Source organism: Lonchura striata, chromosome 11 (genome assembly GCF_050655825.1).
Source record: "Lonchura striata isolate lonStrDom1 chromosome 11, ASM5065582v1, whole genome shotgun sequence".
NCBI classification, from domain to species: Eukaryota; Metazoa; Chordata; class Aves; order Passeriformes; family Estrildidae; genus Lonchura; species Lonchura striata.
Window position 1 is genome coordinate 14,502,840 of NC_140713.1, and position 24,921 is coordinate 14,527,760.

Genomic DNA, 24,921 nt, shown 5'->3' on the forward strand with positions numbered 1-24,921 from the left:
CCCGTGATGTCGGCCTCCGTATGTGAAAGTAATGCTGTGAAAGGATTAAACATGGATCTTCCAGCAGCAAAACTCAAGTTTCAGTGCTAAGTTTTAAAACTGAAATTATTCTTAAGACCTTAAAAAAAACCCTGCAAACAAGCCAAGGACATAACACACCTACTGCCCAAGACCATGGTTTACTCTTGTATATTTTTCCTGGGAATCAATTGCCCCTAATTTTCTTATCTTACAATCAAACCAGCTGTTACTCCCACTCTTCAGTACTTATGGTTAGAAAAGAATGTTCAGTCTAGGTTCTGGTCCAAAAGTTACCTTAATTTTAAATAAGCATGTTGGCAGTGAAGTAAGTACCTTTTCAGTCTTTTTTTTTCAGAAAAAAACTTTGCATTACTTTCCACATTTTCATTAAAGCTTTTAATTATGTACACAGCACTTAACTATTGCATGTATTTCACACAGGGCACAGACATTGCTCCTGAACCCAAGGTGTCTCCTGCCACCTGGCATTGCATTAGAATGATTCAATTGTATCCTTATTTATTTCAGTCTGAATTTTATCTTCATATCCTGATCATCTTTTTCGAGCTTCTGCAGATGTGTACACAGGTGTTAGAAGTTTACATATACATGAGCTCCGTTCTCAACTTCTCATTTTTCCATGGAAGTCATGCAAAATCTCCAATAGTATTTGTTAAAATTAGTTTTAGAATCCAGTCCTCTTGGTCTGTAAATTAAAATATAAAGATCTGTTTTTCAATGGAAATATGGAAATATGTTTTCAATTGAAGTATTCCCAAGATGCTCTAGGCACTATAGTAGTGGTTAGTTTCTGGCACTCCTTTGAAATTTTTCCAAGCAGTATGTGGGGTATGATTAGATAAGACTCTTAACAAGGTGTCCAGGGAAAAGTCCTGTCCTGTATGTTTTATTCTGTGTCCAACAAAATTATTTGTGCCATGTTATCTAGTAATAAATTTTTCATGGATTGCTCAGTGTGACCATTCATTAAAATGAAGGTTTGAGGAAGGTCTGATGCAAGTTGTAGCAAGATGAAATGTGCCTGGTGTTCAGGGTTAATATAAAGGGGGCTGCACAATAGTGTTACATTAACTTATTTGTGATTTGCAAGTTACTAACAGTTTTATAGGCAGTTTCTGATTTAGTTTTATTACACATAGAATTACCTTCCACATGAGCAAGGCTGTTTCAGTGCAATGTGGGATTTACACTGCTGTAGTTGACCAACATTTAAAATTTTATATCTCTGTATTGTTGGGACCTTGGGCTGGTGGTGTTGTCTGTAGAGCAGACTAATTGTACTGTGTAGCCACAGTTTACAAAATAACTGTCCTGGCTTATCTGAATGTCCCTAATGTTACACAAACAGGCAGTATAATTTCTTTGTTAACATTTAGAGGAAAAGGAAATAAAGATAACAGCTTTCCAAGTTCTTTTTATGATGTTTTTTTATTGAATGCTGCCTCCTTTCAGGTTCTTTCATGCAAGGAAGGAAGGAAGGTGTAGTGCCCAAGATCCTTCATGAAGTTAAACTGGAAAATGAGGACTTGTTTGCTCTGCCTCCTGTGTGTTTCCAGTATGAAGGAGACCTGACAGTGCACTGGTGTTCCAGGTAAGGTCTCCTGAATTAAAGGAAGGCTGGTTTGGGAAATTCTTGGGATCCTAATAACAAATACAGTGTCATCATCTAGAGAGATGAGAGCATTTTCCTTAGTGTTCACCAAAACTGGTAACAGTCCTCACACTGTTTTCTGCTCTCAGACGACAAAAGCATTTGATTTGGGGACTACCATGTCAGGTCCTGTCCTTGACAGTGTTTGAGCTGCGTGCAGCAGCTCAAAGCAGGGAGCAAGACATGTTCATGGGGAAGATTTCTGAGTCTACAGCACAGTAAAAAATGTATGCTGCCAAGGGGTAGCCAAGCAGCTGTGACGGACTCGCGCTGAGAGGGTGTTTGTGGCTGTTACTTGTCATACTGGTAGGTCTAACATCTAGCAATAGTCAAAATCATTCAAATAATTAACATGCCATATGAGGGTAACTTTATTATTCATGCATCCTTTTAATGGGGGAGGAGCGGGAGGGAAAGAAGGGAGAAGTGGAGAAATAAGTGATGCTAAGTCCTCAGGGATAAAAAAGTATGTTTCTTGTCTGAGTTTTCAGTACACCAGTAAATAAAAACTTCAAAAAAAAAGTTTTCTACACAAGAGCAGTCAAACCATTTATTTATGAAGTCTGAATGCATGAAACCATAGGGAAGTACACAGGTGTAATCACAGCATAATAAACTTCACTTTGATCCTTTAACCCTTTAACTCTTTAGGTATTTCAATATTGTGAGGGTTTGTTCCTCCTTTTTTTATATGAAGGATTTTTAAAGAGTAGATGAATTATTTCTCAGTAGAAATTAAATGCTGTAATAAGTTATTGTTGCGTTGTATTTTAGTAGATACTGTAAATATAGCTAAACAGAAAAGCCTTACATAATTTATATAGTCTTATGGGTGGCAGAGAGCTTCCCGTCAATGCTGTGCATAACTCAGAGCAGGAACTTGGCCTGATGGCAAAGTTCACAGCTCCTCTGTGTTAAAACAAAAAGTAAGATGAAATACAATCTAATCACTCCTTTTTAAAGTTGTAAGTTGTTCTGGTAGTCTAGGGGCTGCAGGTTTGGGGGGAACCCTGCTGGCATCACCATCTTCCAGTGCCAGCTTGGGCTTTCTGCAGTTCTCATTGCTGGGTACCAGTGTATTTGTGTCCTGAATCACATCTCAGGTCAGTCAAATATTCTTAACATTTTTTTTTTTTTTTCCCTGAAGCTTTCAACGTTCGTGAAATACCAGTAATACAAAATCAAGCCAACAGTCAATAAATGTCTTTTAATCAAGTGCAGCCTGTTTTACTGGTCACTTCATTTACACGTACCTGCTTTAGGAGTTTAACCTTACTTTTGGCAGCCTCCTTTCTGCTCGGCTGGCACCTGACCAGGGGAGCTATTTCTGTCTTTCCTCCCCCTCACTGCCTGTGTACAGCCTGTACCCCGCTCTGTGTGAGCGTACAGCCTGTACCGTGTTCGTATTTGTGTGTGTATTGTGTACAGCCCGTACCCCGCACTCTGTGTACGTATTTGTGTATATATTTGTGTACAGCCCGTACCCCGCACTCTGTGTACATATTTGTGTGTCTGTGTGCAGCCCGTACCCCGCACTGTGTGCACATATTCGTGTATATTCGTGCGTGTGTTTGTGTCTATTCGTGTACAGCCGCAGCCGGCCCGGCCGCTCTCCGCCCGTTCCGGGCTCCCCTCACGGCCCCGGCCCCGCCCCGCCCGGGGCTCGCGCGCCGGGCGCGCTCCCGCTCCGCGCCGCGCGCGCGTCTCGCGGTGCGTGCTAGGAGCGCGCGCCGTGCGCCTGCGCGCGGGCGGGGCGGGCGGTCGCCCCGCGGGCCAATGAGCGGGCGCGGCGCGCGGCGGGGGCGGGGCCCGTCCCCCGGTGTTTGGATTCGAACGCGCGGGGCGGCGGCGCAGGCGCGGAGCTGCCCCCCAGCGGCGGGGCGCGGCATGGCGGGCGAGGAGGCGGCCGGGGCCGAGCCGGGTCCCGCGGGGGCCGCGGCCGCCGCCCCGTCCCCGCCGGGCGAGGACGGCGAGACCCGGCAGCGCTACGAGGAGCTCTGCAGGAACCTCAACATGGACGAGCGCGCCCGCGCCGAGGCCTGGCTGAGCTACCAGAGCATGAGGCGCAACTACACCCTGGAGGTGAGGGAGGGGTGGCGGGGCCGGGGGGAGCGCGGCGGGACGCGCGGGTGAGGTGCGGAGGGGAGGGACGGCGGCGGGGGCGCGGCGGCCTCTCCCTCGCACCGCCCGGGCGGCCGGGAGTGACCATCGCCACTGGGAGTCATAGCGGCGGAAAGGTGTTAAAAATGGAAGAGCCCCCGCCGCTGCGGTCCCTCGGCTCTCCGCAGCTCGGCCGGGCAGCGGCGCGGCGGCCTCGGCCGGCGCGGGGCCCGCGGGGATGCCAGCGCAGGTGCGATCACATTTGTCACTTATTTCTGGGGGCTTGCGCGGCCGCGGCACGGCCCGGGCCGGGCGGGTGGAGGGTGGAAGGTGAAGGGTTGGTCGCGTCGTTCTGGAAAACAGGAACACGCGGTGACGCGCCCGGGAGCTTTTATCGGTGCCTTCCCACAGCAAAGGTGGCGCCTCTGATAACCGCGCTGCCCCCGCGCTGCCCCCGCGCTTCCCCCGCGCTTCCCCCGCGCTGCCCCGCGCTGCCCCGCGCTTCCCCCGCGCTGCCCCGCGCTGCCCCGCGCTTGCCCCGCGCTGCCCCGCGCTGTCCCCGCGGCTCTCGGGCAGAGCTCCGCGCCGGGCTCGGGGCTGCGGGAGGAGGAGCGGCTCCGGCCGCGCCGCTGTCCCGTCGCGGGCGGGCGGCGGTGCTCGGGATCGAGCCTTGCCTCGCACACCCCCAGGTGGGCGCTCAGCCGGGCCCCTGGCACCGCGGAGCCCGACAGAACCAACAACCGCAGCATCGAATTCCGTTTGGCCCCTTCTTTCTTCCCGTTCCTTTTTCCACTGAGGTGTTACTCATTGCTCAAAGACGAAGAATAAAATTTTAAGTGCTCATTAGAAATAACTTCTTTCTTTGGGTACCGGATTGAATAATTGTTCTGCTGTTTAATACAGAGCGAAATGGAAGCAATGTTTTTCTTTTCCTGCTGTCTCTTCAGGGCAGAAGGATGTTTTGGTTGCAAGAACTATAGTAGTTTCTCTTTTTCTCTTTTTTTTTTTCCTTTTTCTTTTAAATCCAAGCAGTACAAAATGCTGTAGATGAACACTAAAAATATATTTTCATATACTGAAAATATATTGGATATTTTGAGTCAAATGTAAATGTTATAATGGCAACTAGTAGTTTTGATGCAGTTCAGTGTTCAGTGTCTATTTAGCACCTGTTTTGTTGCAGATAAAAACCCAAAGCACAACAGAAGTTTGAAACAGCAAATCTACTTTCTCACTGGTTGAACTTCATCTGTTTGGGACAGTGCTTTTCCCTGCTGCTGGGGTAGCTGAAAAAGCATGTTTTTGTTTTCAGTGCAGTTTTTTAGATGCCTGATGTTTTGATTCACAGGGAAATGACATGCATTGGCTGGCTTGTGCCTTGTATGTGGCTTGCAGGAAAGCAATTCCAACTGTGAGCAGGGGAACAGCGGAAGGAAATTATGTGTCCTTAACCAGAATCCTGCGCTGTTCAGACCAAAGGTAACTTTTATTCTTGCTGATTTTTAGACACTTAAAAAATCACAAAGAGTGCTTATCACCTTGTGAAATTGGAAATCGAGAATAAAAGCTAAATGTGTTTCTTGTTTCCTGTTTTTGAAGTCTGTGTAGAGTCTATATCCCCAGAATGTTTGTGTTATAGCCCACTGCCAAAGAAGTAGGGCAGTACTATGTTCATGAAAACACTGGTTTTCAAAATAAGAGATTTACTTCCTTCACTCAAAGGAGCAAGAAGCCAGACACTGAAAAACCATGAATTTTGGGAGTGTGCAAATTGTGAACTTTTCACATGAGAAACCATTTGTAGTTCATTGTGAAAATGTTCACAAGCTTTATCTCTGTTTTTGCATAAGACTTCACTTTTCACATGGTTTTGGTAAAATCATTAAATGAGGTCAGAATCTGACAAACAATTTTGTGTCAGATGCTTATGTCTATAAAGTAATAAATAAAAGCTTCTGAAATAATTGACTTTATTAGAAATCTCGTTGTTTTCTAAAAATTCCATAGATTCTCACAAAAAAAAGAATGTTCTTATGTACTTCTTAGCCGGTTTCCTCTACTGTTGAAGCATTGCTGTTGATTAAACAATGCAAAAGCTTTCCTCTATAAGCTTTTATTTTCCAAATCAGAAATTCAGGGAACTGAATGTTGATAAATTGGCTCTGTGATCTGGACTATCAAGACTAATAACACTGATAAAGAAGATGAAGATAAAGAAGCTGTAAAGGAATTAAAGCCAAATTTGCAAAGTGCAATTTTCTAAAACTTAAGAGGTTTCTCATACTTTGTAGAATATTCTTAGCATTGTAGATCTCATAGGTTGTTTTATTTAAATTAATAAATTATTCAGAAAAACAAGGCAAATCTGATTTCAAATTAATCTAACTGTTGGAATTGATTTTGGCTTTGTGAGAAGATGCCAGACCTGTGAGTACATAGTTAATGGGGTTATCAGCCAAGGATCTAAAAATATTTCACGAGCTGTCTGAGCTCATCCATGTTTATGGGTGAAGGACTGGCTCCGAGTTCATTGTCATGTTTGCAGAGCCACCATTTCATCAGTAGTTCAGGCAGTAAAAATTGCACTTTTGTTGAAAATGTAGAGTTTAATTCTGCATGAAAAACTAATGGCCCATTCGGTATTTGCAGCTTGATTGAGTTTTTTAACAAGATGAAGAAGTGGGAAGACATGGCAAATCTACCATCCCAGTTCAGAGAGCGAACTGAGAGATTAGAGAGGAACTTCACTGTTTCTGCAGTCATTTTTAAGAAGTATGAGCCCATTTTCCAGGACATTTTCAGGTATCCTCAAGAAGATCAACCTCGTCAACAGAGAGGAAGGAAACAGAGGTGTGTTTCTATTATTTCCAGACCGATTTTAGAGCATTACTTTAGTGAAGATATAATGAAGTTGATTGGTTGTTTTAGTTGTATTTTGGCTGTATTTTCATAGTTGTTTATAATATCAGAGTTGATTTGTCCTTTCTTGCAGTAAATTTTTTATGTCTTTTTCAGTTTCAGATCTGATAGGGGCAGGAAGTCCCAAAACTGCTGAGTTTCTGGTGATTTGGGGGATGGGAGAGAGGGGAGAGATTTCAGCCTATAGGCAAGGGAAGCACTAGTGTTGTAAAGATGGGAAAGACAAGAATAATCTGATCCTTTTATGATCTGCATTGCATTAATAACTCACAGTACTGCTCATTCTGTTTCACTGCCCAGTAATTCCCATGGATTTTGTTATAGCTACAGATCTTGTGGATATTTTACATTATAGTAGAAGCTTTGTTTCATTGTTATTGTTTGTATTTGGAATGCTGTGGAATTGAACTTGTAGGGCTGAAACTGGGGTTCCAGTTGTGCCTGCACTAAACCTTCTAGGTTTAGTGCATCATTCTGTATTTCCTTTAGCCAGAGTTTTGTGGCAAGGGTGTAAGATTTCGGCCACACTGTAGTAAAGCTTAGCTTTCTCTTTGAATTAGTGACTCTTGTATGATGTTTTATCAATTTTGATTCATTGAGCTTTTTGTCTTCTTGCTGTATTTTCCTCCAAAAGACGACAACCCTGTACTGTGACTGAAGTTTTCCAGTTTTGCTGGGTCCTGTTCATTCATGCAAAAGGTAAGGGATCTGAAGGGAATTAAATACAGCAGACATAATTTTATTAGTCATTGTTTTATATCAGTCCTTAAAATACCCAATAGGTGCAGTGTAAATTTAATCTTTATTTTAAGAGCAACCTTAAAGCTTTTAGGAACAGTAGAGAATTTCAGATGTTGTTCTCGATAGTGACTGTTGGGAGAAAAAGGAAGGAGCAGGATTAAGTCCTCATTTTAGGCTTCAGTTGTTCAGTCACAGCATGTATAGTCTAAAATCTTTCCCCATCAAATCTGTGTCTTCAAGAGTTTCCACATCCCTAGGACTTGTTTCAGGTCCTACTTTGATGAGTGTTCACTGTGAGTGATGTATAGTAAGGTAGTGCTTTGGGGAAGGTAAAGACAGGATTAATATTCCACGTGGAAAGAGCATCATTGTAGGTTCAGATCCACTGATGATGTCCCGTAACTTGACTTTTCTTTCATAATATAATACCTGTTGGAGGAAAACCAATATTTTAATTTCTTCAAGGAAAGGGATAAAACACATTTTTTTTTTATTTGTGAGTGTGTGGTGGGATGTGTTTTTTTCAAATTTGAAAGAGAATCAGTGTTAAGATTCCTAAAGTGTGCTATGATTTCCTTAACTGGATGATTTTGAGGCTAGGCTGTGGCAGTATTGAATGTCCTGGCACTAATTTTGTTCAGCACAGAACTTTGTTTACAAAGCCTTTCTTTCTACACTGTACCACACTGCAGAGGGTTCCTGGCAGCAGTGCTGGACCCCCAGCACCACATCCCTGCACAAAAGCAGGAAGGGAGTGTTGGGGCACAAGTGCTGCTCTGAGCACTCCATACTGTGAAGAAGATGCTTTTTTGTAAGGCTGCAAATTCCACCTTATTGTGCAAGAGAAGTCTTTCCTAAACAAGCATGGTGCTTTCAGCCTGAAACACAACATGATTTCAACCACTGATCCCAGAGCAGACTTAGTGCTGTGCTTACTTCCAGTTAGTCAGGACTTCACTTCCTTAGCACAGGTAGGCAGCTGAGAAAGTAAGTAGGTCAGTCTGGAAAATCACAGGTTTTTCTTTTCCCTTCTGTAAAGTCCGCACTTCTGTGGGAAGATTGGATGGGTGACAAGGTGCAGAGGGACTTTATGGTTCTTCCTGTTGCTAAGCTAGTGACTGATATGTTTGAGTTACTGCAACATCCACTGACTACATGTTAATGACAAACAGATTCAGATATGGGAACTAACCCTATGGAGAATACCATGTTGATAACACATCCAATTGAATTTTACAAGGAAAAGAAAAAATTACAGTGTGGAGAAGCTGTAAAGTTACTAAATGATTATTAAAGTGTGGCAGCACTTTAAAAATGGAAACTGAGTGTTAACTGTTAAGGCATTGGATGTTGGTGTGAGGCTTTGTGCTGTGTGGTTTGGGGGTGGGCAGTAAATCCTTATCACAGCAACCACACGGCAGTGGCAGGCCCAGGCTTGTCTGCTGCTGCAGCCCATTGCCTTCAGTTCATGCACTGCACACTGAGGGAGCCCCTTCTTCAGTGGGACTGCACTTCAGCAAACTCTGTAAGAACTGCTCTTCAAACTCTTACGTTTCTTTCTTTAAACCTGAGGGGGGGAAAATACCCGGTTTTTTATTACTTGATACAAGGTTGTGAAAAGGAGCCTTGTTTGAAATGTCAGCAACAAAAAATCACTGTGGAACTACTGGTACTGTGAATTTATTTTTGTGCTGACAGTAAGGATTGCCATGGTAGTTGTCATGGTTGTGGAATTGAACTTAGGTTCTGACAGTTACTTTGAAAATTTTATCAATTAAAGGTTTACTAATAGTATTTAGGATTGTCATTGCTTTGCTGTGAACCATGAATGATTTGTAAATAACTGATAAGTGAATAAAGTTACTTAAAATTTCATTTAGGGTTCATTATTTTAAATAATTTAAATTATCTGCATTTAAATAATTTTTCTTCTATCAAACATGGAACCAGAAAATAGCATAAATTTGAACAAACTGGTATGTTACTGATAAAAAAAGAACAGCATAATTAAGAAAAAAATTGTAATCATATATCCATTTCAATGTATTCTAAGTGAATTTATTACTGTATGATAGGTTTCTTCAAGAATTTAAACCTTTTCGTCATAGTGGGCTCAGCTAAGTGATTTGGAGCTTCCCTGAGAAAAAAGGGAGGGTGGAAAGAGTGGAAGAGTCATTAGTATTTAAGAACTAATAGAAACATCATGCTGTGCATGAAGAGTAACAGAATTGTGATTTATGTTATTGATTAATTGTATAATTTATTTCACTAAACTATTTTAGCTATGGTCACTCCTCTAGAGGAACATCATAAACATAAATTAGTTCAATAAGGAGTAATGTACAACTCTTCTTGTAATCTTTGTGAAAGGTGTTAAAAGAATGAAGAGGTTACAAGGACTCTTTTCTGCAGGAAAATGATAAATAAAAAATACTTAATAAAACAGGTCTAGAGATAGGCGCATTTTTAGCCCTTCTGTAAAGCACAGGAGAAATTAAGTTATATTTGTTACTATTTATGAGTAACCACCAGCAAATTGTTTGGCAACAAAACAGATTGTTAAAAAAAAAATCTGACTTTGAGCTAAGTACAGGTTTGTTCTGGTAGTGAGGGGCAGGAGCTGAAGGAGGGGGCAGTTTCTGGGCTGTCTGAAATCCTGGGTCTAGCCTTGCCAAAACTGCAGCTGTTTACAGCAGTGCAAAGCTGGGGAAAAGGGGAAAAGTTGAGTCTCAGAACCCATCCTACTCCTCCTTGGCCTTCAGAGCAGAATTTGCTTGGGGCAGGTGCAGTGAAGGACGTGGCTGTGCCAGGCAGTGGGGCTGGTGCTGCCAGGGTTACAGAAGCACGTTCTTCTTCCTTGAGGCAGCTTGCAGGATACAGTTTGTGCTGCTTCAAGTTATTTATGCACTGCTTAATGAGATTACTGTGAACGAGGGAGCAGAAACTGCTTTTTTATCAATATCTTGGTAAGGTTTGATTTCAAAACAGCACAATATATTTGGGTTCCTTCACAGTTCTTGTTTCTGAAAAAGTATTTTACTTTTATATTAGTTATATGTTATTGTGAGTCTGCTTTATTGCCTGTGTTGCTATCTAGATACTTACACTCACCCAACTCTGTGTTTCCAAGATTCTACTACTGATTGCAGTACAAACATCTACAGTCTCTTGGTAAAAAAAGTCTTAAATTCTTGCTCATTTTATGTCTTGTGTCTTTCTAATATTACAGGAAATTTTCCTATGATCAGTGATGATTTGGTCAATTCCTACCATCTCTTGTTATGTGCTTTGGATCTCGTGTATGGAAATGCTCTGCAGTGTCCCAACCGTAAAGAGCTCCTGAATCCTAATTTTAAGGGTATGTTGGAAAAAAGAAAATGATTTGTAATACATGAGAACTAATGTTTTCTGTATCTGGCTACACAGTTCCATTCCTGTTAGTGTAGTATGCAATAACAGACTAGTGAATTTTGTCAATAATACATTAGGTCAGGAATTTGATGTACTGTGGAAACAACCTTGAAGGAAGTTCCAGAGTAATACTTTGTGTTAATGAGAGTTTAATGTCAGTGGAAGAGTGCATAGAGACACAGCCATTACATTGAGACTGGGATGTTCTGTGGTGCAGCAGTTCAGAAGGACCCAGGGCTCAGATAGGAGATTTGTTTCTCTCTCATTTCTGGATTGCTGCTCTTCTCTTTCTGAAGAGAATAGAAGTAGATTGACTTGATAACCACAAATTCAAATGAACAGTGAGAAGATGCCTTTGAATTTCTGATTTAACTCTTCCCAGGCTTGCACTTCATTTTCAGTGCTGTACAGGATTGGCCCTCACTTGTAGTGCTTCAGATGTGACCTGGGACTATTATCTCAGATAAATATTTTAACTCACCAGTGTTTGATTTTCTTCCCATTGGAATTGATATATGTAATTTTTATCACTTGGTAACTAATGTTTTTAAATCTCTAACTCAAAATTTGCTTTGATATCATTACCCAGTTGAGTGGGCATTATGTAATTAGTTGTTATTTCAAGAGAACTAATTAGTTTGCTGTTCTAATTTCATACTACCTTGACTACACAGCATAGAATTTAAGTTTAATGAGGAAGCAGGATATTTATTTGCAAAATTAAATCATACAATATTCTGAATTGTAGGTCTACCTGAAGACTTCCATAGTAAGGATTATAAAGTATCATCTGATCCTCCCTGCATCATTGAAAAACTGTGTTCTTTACATTATGGATTAGTTTTAGAAGCAAAAGGTATAAAGGAACATTTTTGGAAGCCATATATTCGGAAGCTTTTTGACAAAAAGGTTGGTCAGTAAATTTGTAATGTAGAAGAATCTCTCCTTACTTGTTACCTTCAAAACCTTTATAAGAAATGAAATGCTGATCCTTTGTTCTTAAATGTCTTACAGCTTTTAAAAGGAAAAGATGAAAATCTGACGGGATTTCTAGATCCTGGGAACTTTGGAGACAGCGTGTAAGTCTGTGTGTGGCTTGGTGTGCAGGAGTGTCCCTGTGTGGCCCAGCTGCACTTGTCACTTGATCTGAGCGCTGGTGGCAGCCGTGCCTCGTGTGTTCAGCATGTCCATCAGCACTGCCTCCCTGTTCTGGCCATGCTGGGGCTGAAGCCTGCTTGGAAGAGGGGCAGTGCTTCAGGATGGTGTTACCTGGTGTCTGCTGTTATTCTTACGTTTCTCTTTTCTGGTTTTTTTGTTTGTGTGTAACTCTTGAGTTACTATGAAAAAGCTGTGGGAGCACATTTAGCAGGAAGTGAGAGGGGGAAAAATGGCTTTGGTGGTACTTAGAGATGTTTATGGGTATAAATACCCATAATGATGTAAAAATTTTATAAATTATATAAATGGTTTTGATATAAAAATGGTTCAGTGTAGTTTATAATACGATGCAGTGTAAATTTTGAGTTTTCAGGAAATAGGAGTTCTCAGTGTTCTACTCTGTTCTTCCTTCAGCTGGATAAATGGCAGGGCATCAGATACTTAGGGAAAATAATGTCCTTAACACTGTCATGTATAAGGTACTGTAGATCTTAAAGGAGCTTCAGTGAAGGTCAAAAGAAATTTGAAGTAGCCTTCCCCCAGGCCAGAACTGTGTTCAGTGTGTGAACAGATGAACAAAGCAGTCTAAATAAAGGGTGTTTGTCTGCCTTTCCATTCTGCTGCAGCAAAGCCATCAACAAGGCCTATGAGGAGTATGTGCTGTCAGTGGGAAACCTCGATGAGCGAATATTCCTTGGCGAGGATGCCGATGAAGAAATTGGAACTCTCACGAGGTGCCTAAACACACCTTCAGGACAGGAAACAGCTGAAAGGGTACAAGTGAAGCATAATTTGCAGCAGCATTTTGACAGGGTGAGTATGGCATGGTCTATGTCGCTGTTTTTATATGCCACTCTCCCTGGCTGCCTATGGAGACAGAAATACACCTTGTAGGCTGGGAAGAAAATGGGTGTGGAGTATTGGGAGCTGGACTTCATGGTAGGATGTATTGCATTTGTTAAAAGAAGTTACTGTGTGGTTAGGTAATTGGAAGATGCATTGATTTTGCTGTGTTCTAATTGGATATCCTTGATGTTACATTATTTTAATGTGATGGCTTGATCTGATGCAAACAAACTAAAATGCTGATCAGAAGGACTTTTCATGTTGAAGGTTAAACTTGCTGAAAGGAAGTCCTGGCTCAGTACACTTTTGCTATGAGCTACAGCTACCTTCGTTACTTGGGCTAGGAATAGATACTGGGATTTAGGGGGTATTTTTGAGATTGGTCTAATAGTTTCACACTCAATTCCAGCATCTGCATTTCAGAATAGATCACGTCCCCTCTGCTTACAGAACTGATACAAACATCTGAATACCACAGACAAATTCTTCATTGCTCTTACCTGAGTCATGGTCTGGTTTGGGCTGTTTGATTAGGAGCCATTTTTTCCTTAACACAATGTAAGAATTCTGCAGATGGATGTTTCTAGGTTATGACCTTTAGCAAAGTTCATAACAGAGTCCATGTGTATATGTGGTTATTTTTTTATTTTCAGTCCAAATCACTCAGGACCACAACCCCCCTTACTGGCCGCAAGTATATTAAAGAGAGCAACCCATATGTGACACCTGTTTCCATAGCAACCTACAGCCTGAGCCGCCTGCACACGATGCTGGCAGGGCTGAAAAATGCCCCCAGTGAAAATCTGGAGCAAATACTCAGGTAAATTTGGTGTTTAGCCAAATGAACCTATTTTCTATTCTAGTTTGAACAGCAAACATTAATGCTGAACAGTGTAAATTAAAAGGTGAGCCAGTCCTTTACTACTGCAGTAAAATGGAATCCAGAGAGTCATTTATGTTTCAAAGGACTGTTCTCTTTAGAGTCATCTGTCCTTAGAGATTGATGAACATCCACCATTTAAAACCCAGCAGTTCTGGTATTCTCTAACCACAAGTTACCAGTATAAAATTTTCAAGACTTTTCTTCCTGCTTAATAAATGGCACTACATAGGAAATCTCTCCATAATGTAGGTGATGCAAACAAAACTATATTCTCCGTGTGGATAAACTGTTTTGCAGTTAGACACATTTGGGTCTGTTTGTATTGCTGTGCAATATATTTCTATTTTTTATGCTTTCAACATATAAAACAATAGGGTAGTTTTGGTCTTAGAAGGAATAGTATATTGAAAATGTTTCGTTTTTATTTTCAGGTCATGCTCCAGAGATCCTTCTCAATCCATTGCAAACAGAGTTAAAGAAATGCACGATGTGTACTGTCAGAGCACTCAGTCTGAAGGAGAATTCAGTAATTTTTCCAAAGGTGGGAAACATTTTACTTATCCATAAAATGCCTGTAAACACATCCATCTCCTGTAATTAAGTTTTACATACAGGTTATACTTTGGCACAGATGTCTTTTCTACTTCTCTTGCCTTTTCCTGTGTTCTTAAGACATAGCAAATTTCAATGCTGTGTAAAATTTTATAATCAGCCTTAGCTTGAATCGCCGGAATTTGATCATACTTTCAGCACTAGAGAAGTGAAATGAAAAAGACTTCTAAGTGTACCACTTTTTCTCTCAAGTATAAGATTATTATGGCATGGATTTCTGTGCTGGTAAGGAAAATCTGAGTAACTGTAGTCTTTCAAAACCCAACACCAACTTCGGCTTACATATGAGGATGGATTAGTACAGGTATTAAAATTGTGCCAGTATAAACACAAAAACATGATTTGCAAAGTTGTCTTGATATCTGAAGTGCCTGAAGATGGATTGAATATAAAGAAGATGCTCTTGACCTTGTTTCTTAATAAGGCCTTCCTTTGTTCTTGTCAGCTTAGTTGCTTCAGTGTTTTTTGCTGCACAGTGCAAGATGGATCCATACAGGTGCATTTTCTGAATTTGCATTGTATTTCTTATAGTAACATTAAGGAATGTTCTTATACATGGTAATGTAATACTGATACCCAAAATCTGGGTTCAATAGCAAGTTACTCTGCTGTGCATTCACAAGTCAGTGCAGTGTAGGAGATGGATTCCTACATTATTAACTTGAAAGTAACTGGTTTATTCCTGAAGAGCAGTATGGAAATCCACACAATCTATGCATTTCTGTATCTGAAGATGAAGAATATAATACTTTTTTATTGCATTTTACAATATTGCTTCCATTTAAACTCCCTGCAGATGTTGCTAGTAAACATTTTCGTCGTGCTGAGATGCTCTACTACAAGGTCTTGGAGTCAGTTATTGAGCAAGAGAGGAAGAGACTGGGAGACACTGACTTATCTGTAAGGAAAACTAATCAAAGGGTTCCTCACTTTTAACGTTGGACCTGAAAAAAAGAACACAGATGTAGAGCAGAATTGTCAGCTGTTTAAAATTAGGGTAAATCTCTGAGAAGAACCCTGTAAGTACACCTGAATGGAAGAAAAAAGGTTCAAGAAATTGTGTTTGCAAACACAAAGATAGATGAAATTTTTAATGGCTCATTAATTTTTAATGAGCCATTTTAAAGATGGCTCTGAACTCAGTTCTGTCCCTTAAAAAATAGCTTCACTTTTTATAAGCTTGAGAATCTTGCTGTCGAGACAATAGAAAGTGTTTTATTGTTCTATAGTTACATTGTAAAATAAGCTTTAAAATTTGCAACTCTTGCAGGCAATACTGGAGCAAGATGTGTTTCACAGGTCTCTGCTGGCATGTTGCCTGGAGATCATTACTTTTACATACAACCCACCTGGAAACTTCCCATTCGTCACTGAAATATTTGACATTCCAGTTTATCATTTTTACAAGGTAATGTGTTTGATAGCTAGAAATGCTTACAAAGTCATGAGTGCTCATTGACCTGTATGACAACCTAGGATTGAGTCACAGTAATGCAGCTTTCATATTTCTAATAGCCTCTTCTTCCTTGAAAATCAAGTATTGGAATTAGAGCTTTGTTTAAGAATGGATCTATGAAACAAGTGATCCTAATTATCCACTGCACAGGTAATTGAGGTTTTCATTAGAGCAGAGGATGGCCTTTGTCGGGAAGTCGTGAAACACCTGAACCACATTGAAGAGCAGATCCTGGAAAGTATGGCCTGGAAACGGGAATCCGTCCTGTGGGACAGGATCAGAGAGAATGAAAACAAAGTTCCTACTTGTGAAGAGGTGAGCACATCTTTCTGTGTGTTACACAGCTTTCATAATCAAACAGGATGGCAGGGAGAGGACTTGGTACCCTGAAGGAGAGGCCTTGCATGTCCCAGTAGCAGTTCCACCAGCCCAGCCCATGAGTGCAGGGAAAGCAGCAAGTGCCATGTGCTCTGGCCTGGTCAGGGACATCTCTGTGGAGACATCTGCAGCAGAGATGATTCTCACCCGGTATTTCCATCCAGTATTTTATTGGTGTAGCAGAATAGTGAACAAAATGGTCAAGCAGGGAAGGTTTGGACCAGTAACTCTCAGAAAGATTTTTACACAATAAACATGGTAAAAAGTACTCACAAGTAGCCACAGAAAGACTATTACAGTGTGTATCTTCAGAGCAGCACCATCACTACTCACTACTGGTTTTGTTGGCCTTAGGGTAAGTTTGTCACTTTTTTTGTTATTTTTCCACAAAGTTTCGCTCTTCAAAATTTGTAGCACAGTAGCTGTTAAAAATTGCTGTGTAGTTAATGTGTGATACAGACACTAACAATAGGACAAATGTTTTAGGTAATGCCACCTCAGTACTTTGAGAGATCTGCTGGGAGCAGTGTTGTAGGTTCACCATTGACACCACGGCGAATAAACGAGGTTCGTGCTGAAAGCGGAGGACTGGGAAAAGGTGAGTTTTTTTTAAAGCAGAACATGCTGTACATTGCTTATTTGGATTAAATTATGCATGGGAAAAAGCTGCTTTAATGCCAATGTACAGTTAGCTGCAAACACATTGGTAAAGGGTGTTTTTATTGCAGCTCACAGAGTTGAATCAGAGGTCTAAGACTGATGGATTCATCATTTCACTGCTGATAGGGTCTTCTCAGGTGATGGATATGAACAGCATCTGTCTGTGTGTGTTAAATTGTATTTATACATGCACACACACACACACAGTTTACACTCTAATTGGTTTGCTTTATTGTTATACTAGAAAAGAAACCCCACTATGTATTATGTGACATCTCAAACATTTTCCACTAGAAAAAATAAAATACAATGTATGAACTTAAAAAAATATTAAATACAGCATTGTTTAATTAATTAATTAAGTCATCTCTAAAAGCAACTTGTATTTTTTTTTCCTGAAGAGCTGTGAATGACATATTTTGGTTTGCATTAGATTTTCACCACTTTGTAAAACAAGGGATTATAAAACAAGAGTTAAATATGTATCCGTGTGTGTGTTTTTCCTCCCCAGGCCTCTCCTCCCCTCCAGCCACGCTGTATGACAGGTACAGCTCTCCCACAGCCAACCCCACGCGGCGGCGCCTGTTCGCTGACAATGACGGTGCCCCCGAGGGTGGCACGGCCGCCAGGGTGCCCCCGCAGCCCGTGGTGAGCACGGTGCCCGTGCAGAACGTGAGCCCCGAGGCCGTGTCAGTCACCCCGGTGCCTGGCCAGACCCTGGTGACGGTGGCAACGGCCACCGTGACAGCCAACAACGGGCAGACGGTGACAATACCCGTGCAAGGTGAGGGGAAAGCTGCTGCACACCATTCAGGCTTGTTCCATCAGGGTATTAGAACATAGCCAGGGAGAACTGCATTATAATGAAAACCTGACTTCAACTTCATTATCTTCTCATCTCATGATGAACTTTCCAAAGTATGTTGATTAAACAATTTCATACATAATATACTAAATGTCTAGTTATTTCTAGCTAATAAAAGAAGTACTGAATTATTTTTAAAAACTCAACACCCCCCTCCCCTGCACACACACCCCCCCACACAGCTTGCTCTTATTTTAGGCTTTTTGTTGCATTACAGGTATTGCCAATGAAAATGGAGGAATAACTTTCTTCCCAGTCCAAGTAAATGTAGGTACCCAGCCCCAGACTGTGTCTGGGCCCATGCAGCCTCTGAGTGCCCAGACTCTGGCTGGCACCCTGAACCCTCAGCTGGCTGGGGCAGCGCTGCAGCTGCCAGGCCAGTTAACAGTGCAGCAGATCTCCCCTGGAGAGCAGAGACAGACCCAGCACGTCAGTGCCACAGCCGTCAGGCCTCGCAAGATGGGCTCACTTGCACTCTTCTTCAGAAAGGTACTTTGTGATCTAAGTTTGCTTTGCTTAGTTCTTATTTTGGTGAACTTGCAGTAATTTTAAAAATACACACTTACTGGTTATAATAATGAGGGCATATTACTTTTAATTTATACCTTAATTATTCATACACACCTGAAGAGTAGTTTTCTCTTGCAGATCACTTCCCACTAGCAAAGAAGTGTACTGGCACATCAGAATCTGGAAATAGATTCTGTACTTGGCCAGCAGGTTCTTAAAGATGTCCCTTTTCTTAAACGCTCTTCCAAAGAAAGAGGTTAACTTTTGAGACTTCCTAGTTTATTCAATATAGGGTTGCTGTAGGCAACATAGTGCCCTTTCTGTGCCCAGGATAGCTTAAAATTTAAGCTTCAAACAAATGTTTTCTTAGCACTGACACCAGTACTGAGAATGTCTATGCCTTGTAAGCAAAGCAGTTAAATTTGAATTTAGTTATTCTTCTCTTGGCTTAGCATTTGCACAAGCTTTGCAGGTGTGCAAGTCTGAGCAACTCTTTTGCTGGGTCAGAAGAGCAGCATTGCTGTGGCCCTGAGCACAGTGTCCAATGTCACAGGTGTATCACTTGGCCAGTGTTCGTCTGAGGGACCTCTGTGCCAAACTTGATGTGTTGGATGAGCTGCGCAAAAAGATCTGGACATGCTTTGAGTATTCCTTGGTGCACTGCCCTGAAATCATGATGGACAGACACCTGGATCAGCTGCTGATGTGTGCCATCTATGTCATGACTAAGGTAAAGTAGGAGCAAAGAAAAAGACAAAATCTCCTTTAATACTTAATATTCCCAATACTACTTCCTCAAAAAACCCCAAACCAACAAACACACAGAACCACCCCAAGCCAAACAATCCAATAACCTGCAGAAAAACTGAACCTTTGCTTGCATCCCCCTTAGGTTACTAATGAAGACAGATCATTCCAGAACATCATGCGCTGCTACCGGACACAGCCGCAAGCCAAGAGTCATGTGAGCACAGTCACTATTGTACCTTGTGGGATCTGGCTTATTAAATGCCTTCATTCTAGCTTGGGAACAGATCACTTGGCAAAGCAGCACGTAGTATTAAGGGAATACAATCTGTGAATCATTCTCAATAGAGAGTGGTCATGCAAAATCCTGCACTACTGAAAGCTTTTTATACTAATCTGTACCTAGAATAGAAAATGTTCTTTGCTTAAAACCGAAGGAGGCAGTGCCCATGGGCTATTACTCCTCTTAGGAGGCTGTATTTGGCCCTGCAGGAAGCAGTTTGGTACCACAGTGAAGTTCTGGCAGCAGACAGTTGTTCCCTGGCTGGGTGACTGCTCCACCTGCCCTGCTCACGCTGCTCCCTGTCCCTGCAGGTCTATCGCAGTGTCCTCATCAAGGGCCGCAGCCGCCGCCACTCGGGCAGCAGTGACAGCAGCAGCCAGCAGAACTCACCCACAGACAGGAGCAAAGACAAGAACAAAGAAAGAAGTGAGTGACTCCAAATCTCCAAATGCCAGGTGTTTGGGTTTAATTCCATTTCCAAAACTACGTGCGTAAACTCTGAGTCGGATTTTGTGTTGTTTCACCCCAAACAGTTCCTCCTTCGGTAAACTTAGACACAATTAAGAACACATTGATAAGATATAAAAGTTGCTCTAAGCCAAGGTTTTTATTGCACCCACTCTGACAGTTTCAAATCCCTCCCCACGTGCACTTACCTTGGGAATTTGCTGTGCTGGCCTGAGCTCTGAGATCAGCTCACACACCCAAGAACTTTGTAGTCTTTGCAGAATGAGGAAATGTGGGCTAGCCCAGGTTCACAGTTACTCTTAACACAACTACAGAGCTGCAGCAGTTTCTTTTGTAGCACTGTCTGTCTGCAGAAATAGGAACACCACCCACAGCATTGACTTCAGCATAGCTGACAGCTCTGGGGATTCTTCCTTTGATATGTGAACTGACACATTTTTCTTAAATTAACTTTCATAAAGGAAACTGAAGAGGTGATGTTGTGTACATTTTCAAGGTATTTAATAGATGATGGAGGTATAAGCAGTAGGTGGTATATTTTCTGTCAAAGGGAGTGACAGGGAGGGAAGATTAAAAAAATACATATATTTTGCAACTTCCTGCATTAAATTACCATGAAGTGGTATTTGGCCAAGCCAAATATTTCTCCTACTGACAGAAAAGGATTACCATTCTTTACTTGAAATGGAGCCAGGCAGCACCAAGAGCTAGCTACTGTGTAAAAAGTGTAACACAAATGCTGATAAATGGAGTTTCAGCTCTTTTATATCGTCATGCAACTCAGCTCCTACAGCAAATCCCCTGCAGTTTGTCCAGTAAGAAGTTAGAAATCAACCAAGCTTTTGTGTAGGGGACAACGCTCAGGGATCTGAAGAGGCAGAGTGCTGGTGGCACTCAGCCCGTGTTCCCGGTGCCCGTGTGCCCTGCAGGCAGCCGTGACTCCAGCCCGGTGATGCGCTCCAGCAGCACCCTGCCCGTGCCCCAGCCCTCCAGCGCGCCCCCCACGCCCACCCGCCTCTCGGGCCCCAACAGCGACACCGAGGAGGAGGAGCGCGGGGACCTCATCCAGTTCTACAACAACGTCTACATCGAGCAGATCAAGGACTTTGCCCTCAAGTACACTTCAAATGCAGTAAGTTAAATTCTTTGCTTTTTCTTAATAAACAGAACTTTATCTACTGACTAGTAGTGAAATTTCCTTAAATTAAAAAATACTAATCTGGCCAATAACACAACAAAACTTGCATTTGTTGTACACTGTATGGTATCATCTGTGTGGAAAAGCCTTGCTGCAGTGAACCCTGAGCTCAGGCTGCAGCTGCTGAGTGTGTCTGTTCTCTCTGAGCAGACGGAGTCCCCCCCGCTCTCGCCGTACCCCTTCGTGCGCCTCGGCTCCCCCCGCAGAGTGCAGCTCTCCCAGCACCACCCCCTGTACATCTCGCCACACAGGAACGAGTCTGCCCTCTCTCCCCAAGAGAAAATATTCTACTACTTCAGCAGCAGCCCCTCAAAGGTGAGACAAGGGTTTCACTTTGATTTTTTAAATCCTTAACTGTTTTTTTTTGTTTTGGTAGTGAAATTAGCAAAATGGTTTTGTTTACCTTGTCCAACACATACATCACCTAAGGCTCATCAAACTGCCTGTGCAGCTGCCACAGCTGTAAGGCTGGATGGGTCTTTGAGCTCTGCATGCAGATACACAAATACCTTGGTACAGTACAGATTTCCACAAAAGAGCCTGTCCAGTCCCACTGCAGTGCATTTAACAACAGTTCACATCACATTGGGGCAGTCACAAAACAGTGAGAGTCAATCCTGCTTTTGCTCCCCTGCTCCCTCCAGAGGCTAAAGGAAATCAACAGCATGGTCCGAACTGGAGAAACACCCACAAAGAAGAGAGGCATCCTCTTGGAAGATGGAACTGAAGCCCCAGCCAAGCGAATCTGCCAGGAGAATCACACGGCTCTGTTAAGACGGCTCCAGGACGTAGCGAATGACCGAGGGTCCCACTGAGCCTGCACAGCTCCTCCCTGACTGCGCCAAGCCTGGGCCAGGGCACAAGGGGGGACAGCTCTGGGGACAGTGAGGATCCACCTCAGACCTGCAACACAACTCCAGGCCCTGCTTAAGCTCTTCACAAAGCAAGTGACCCCTTTGCAGCCTTGCCTGGAGAACATATCCCTAACCCAGCTGTGTACCTCACAGCAGGTATTTACAGCTTTGCTTTAGTCAGTGCTTCACCCTTGTCAGCTGTGGCCAGGCAGGTCCAGGTGCCTCAGCATGGAGCCCTGCTCCAGAGTACCCACCGACAGTGTCAGGGTTCCTCACTAACCCCCTCACAAACTTATCAGCTTAGGAGTAACATCCTCACACAGTCCAGTTCTGCTTGCAAATGGACAAGGGGTGTGTTTTGAGCCCTGCAGGAAGCTGGATGGATGGACTCTCTCCAGATTCAGGATGTCCATGTGCCCTTGAGAAGCAGCATGGTGTTGAGCTTTAATGTGTGGCCCTTTGCTGTACCAAGGGCAGTGATTGTGTTGATTGGTTTGAGCTGTGCAATGCTTGAAAGTGAACTCATGTTACCAAGGTGACACTTGGGATGGGGCTGTGAAGCATCATGTTTAAAGCAGATTAATTTTGTTGTATATTTTTAATGGCACTTTCTAAATGTGAATATTTTTTGCAAAGGCTGACTTCAGCTGTCTTTCTGTACTGAAACAATTTGACTTTTGTATTTATTTCAATCTGACATCCCGTTGCTCCTCTTGCCAGCAAATGGCATTAAGAATTCAATGTAACTCAATGTATATGCAGCAACGAATGCAGGAAGCCAGGAATGGGTGCTTTCTGCAAGGAAGTTTATATGCTTGTTGCTTTTCTTGATGGCACTGTAGCCCTTGCTCACTAAGCAGCAGAAAGGTGGTGCCCATCTCCTAAAACATACACTTAGATATTTTGTTGGGTGTTCAAAGGACAGGGCTTGGCAGTTTGGTTTTGTGATTTGGGGTTTTTGTAAAAGGTCTAAATCAGGCTGCTTGGGAGAAATCCCTCCCCCACTACCACACTCAGCAGGTGCTGCACATAAACTTACCACTTGTTTTCATTTAATAAAATAGGTCCAAAACACCAGACTTGTTAGGAAAGCATCAACCCTCTCCCACAGTAAAGGATGCCAGTCCTCTGCTGGGGAGGGGGTGTTTTTCATGTAAGATGGGGCACACTCAGGTTCCAGAAGGCTTTCTGAGGAAGCAAAAGCTAAAAGCTGTTTTCAGTCATTCCTGCCCCTCTGAAGAATAGGAAAATTTAAGACTTAACTCTTCTATAAATGAACTACAGTAAAATAAAAATGTTTTTCTTACCTGCGTAACAAAACCTGAAGTCCAGAAGTTGTGTAGATGTTTCTGTAAAAATATTTATGGAAGTGTCAGACAATTCTTGTTGTTACTATGTTCCATTAACTTCACTTTGTATGAAGATATTGCAATTGTATTTTTCAATAAAGACTTTATAGACTCTCAAGTTCCTGTTTGTATATGTGCAAAGCTAGAAAGTCTGCAGCAAGGACTTCAGTCCCTCACTGCAATTGAAGGTTTAAAAATAAATAAATGATCACATCTTAGTCACACCACAAGGGAAAGGATTTACTCCTGCCCTGGTTTAGTCACCGTGGTTGTTCCATGTGTGTCCCCTCCTGCGGTTTTATCAGCGGGCACCAGGCAGGGCCTGGGAGTGACAGCAGTGCCAGGGAATGCCCCAGCTCCAGCTGCTGCTCCTTTGGCAGAGGAGGAGGCGGGTGGCTGCCCCACTGCACAGCACTGGAGGCTCCAGAGCAATCTGCCCTCCCTGCAGGAGCTTTTAACACATCTCACAGTGACAGCAGAATTATTTCCTGTATGCTGGGTACTCCCACTCCAACTGAGGGAAATTTCTGAACATTCTCAGTAGTTAAGAACTGGTTGGTGCTGTATTTGTACCTTTAGGTGCACTGATTCTCCCTTGCCTTTTTACCTGGGGGGGGGCCTGAGATTATTTCATCAAGTGCTGTTCTGTCCCTTTCTGAAAACAAGTTGTGAAGTCACCCTCAGGTTTAACTAATAATAGAGATAGAAGTTGCAGTTTTTACTTCAAAGAAAATTCTAAAAACAAAAAAAAAACCAAAACACTACCAGAGGTGTTCCAAAGGAAAAAAAAGAGGCATGTAAATTAAAAAAAAAAAAAGTCTGAAGTGGTTTCAAATAATTTCTTTCATAACTTAGAACAATTTGGTTGGAATCCAACTGCAATCAGCAGAAAAATTCTACTGGTGTAACTTACAGATCTCTTGGAAATCTTTAGAAGAGTTCAGAATTTCAAAGATGCTGTTCAGAAACATCACCTTGCCAGACCTTACTCTTTCATCAGATTATGTACCTGTTTTAGGAAACACATAGTACAATCCAGAAGAAAAGGAATTGATTTCCATGGCACTGTTTCAGTACTTGCTCACCTAGCTTGCTCCTGAACAGCTTCTATTAAGACACAAATCTGATTACAAAAGTACACAGCATTCTCTCCCCTTCCCCAGTCTAATGAAAAGAAGAATTTTTCAGATTATTAATTCTAAACCAAACCAAATTCTACATTCTCTAAATAAATAAAATTATTCTCAACAAACTGCTTTTAGCTGTATTTAACTTGGAGCAAACCAACTTAGTGACCAGCCTTGCAGGGGTCTGTGACCACTCTGAGAGAAACAAAACTTACTCCACTGACCATCACTCCCAGCATTATCCTGTCATTCCTCCCGGGCACTGTTCTTGCCAACTGTGCTGTTTCCTGGCCAACAGCAGCACTGGCAGCTGCGGCTGCGCTGCAGCCGAGCCCAAAGAGCAGCCCAAGATTAGAGGGAATTTAACTTCTCTGCCAGTCCTTCACCTAAGGGCTTAGGAAATGTGCAAGTCAATGATACATAACAGAGGCTTTGAGCAATCAGAAAACTGAATAAAGAGGAATGGTCACAGTCTGGTTTAGCTGCAGGCCTGCCCCTGCCCAAGCAGTTCATGTGCTCAGCACAAGGCCAGGTCCATCATCTGCTTCACACCACAAGTCCTTCACTAAAACCTTGCCCATGATAAATCAAAAACATTTCAATTTCAGTTTCAGCCTTCCCAAAAAAAGGAGAACAGCAGCAACAGAACTCATTTCACAGTAT

At 42.4% G+C, this 24,921-nt stretch overlaps 1 protein-coding gene across 6 annotated transcripts; it reads left to right on the top strand.

Moving 5' to 3' along the window:
- Positions 1-3,565: 3,565 nt before the first annotated feature.
- RBL2 (RB transcriptional corepressor like 2) lies at positions 3,566-23,249 on the top strand. 6 transcript variants are annotated; one of them, XR_014957893.1, is made up of 22 exons: positions 3,566-3,775; positions 5,142-5,272; positions 6,443-6,643; positions 7,347-7,411; positions 10,683-10,811; positions 11,613-11,773; positions 11,879-11,943; positions 12,649-12,835; positions 13,522-13,688; positions 14,183-14,292; positions 15,160-15,263; positions 15,634-15,771; positions 15,970-16,134; positions 16,684-16,795; positions 17,369-17,641; positions 17,940-18,211; positions 18,786-18,962; positions 19,125-19,196; positions 19,574-19,688; positions 20,581-20,862; positions 21,079-21,243; positions 21,573-23,249. XR_014957893.1 is itself a non-coding variant. In XM_021555047.4 (22 exons), exons 1-22 carry the CDS (start codon positions 3,581-3,583, stop codon positions 21,741-21,743), a joined length of 3,381 nt encoding a protein of 1,126 aa, XP_021410722.2. In that variant the 5' UTR covers positions 3,566-3,580; the 3' UTR covers positions 21,744-23,249. The 6 variants fall into 6 exon arrangements, 5 of the variants coding, with proteins under 5 accessions (XP_021410722.2, XP_021410723.2, XP_085445724.1 ...); XM_021555047.4 differs by having other exon boundaries at positions 20,660-20,862; positions 21,076-21,243; XM_021555048.3 differs by having other exon boundaries at positions 20,660-20,862.
- Positions 23,250-24,921: the final 1,672 nt, after the last annotated feature.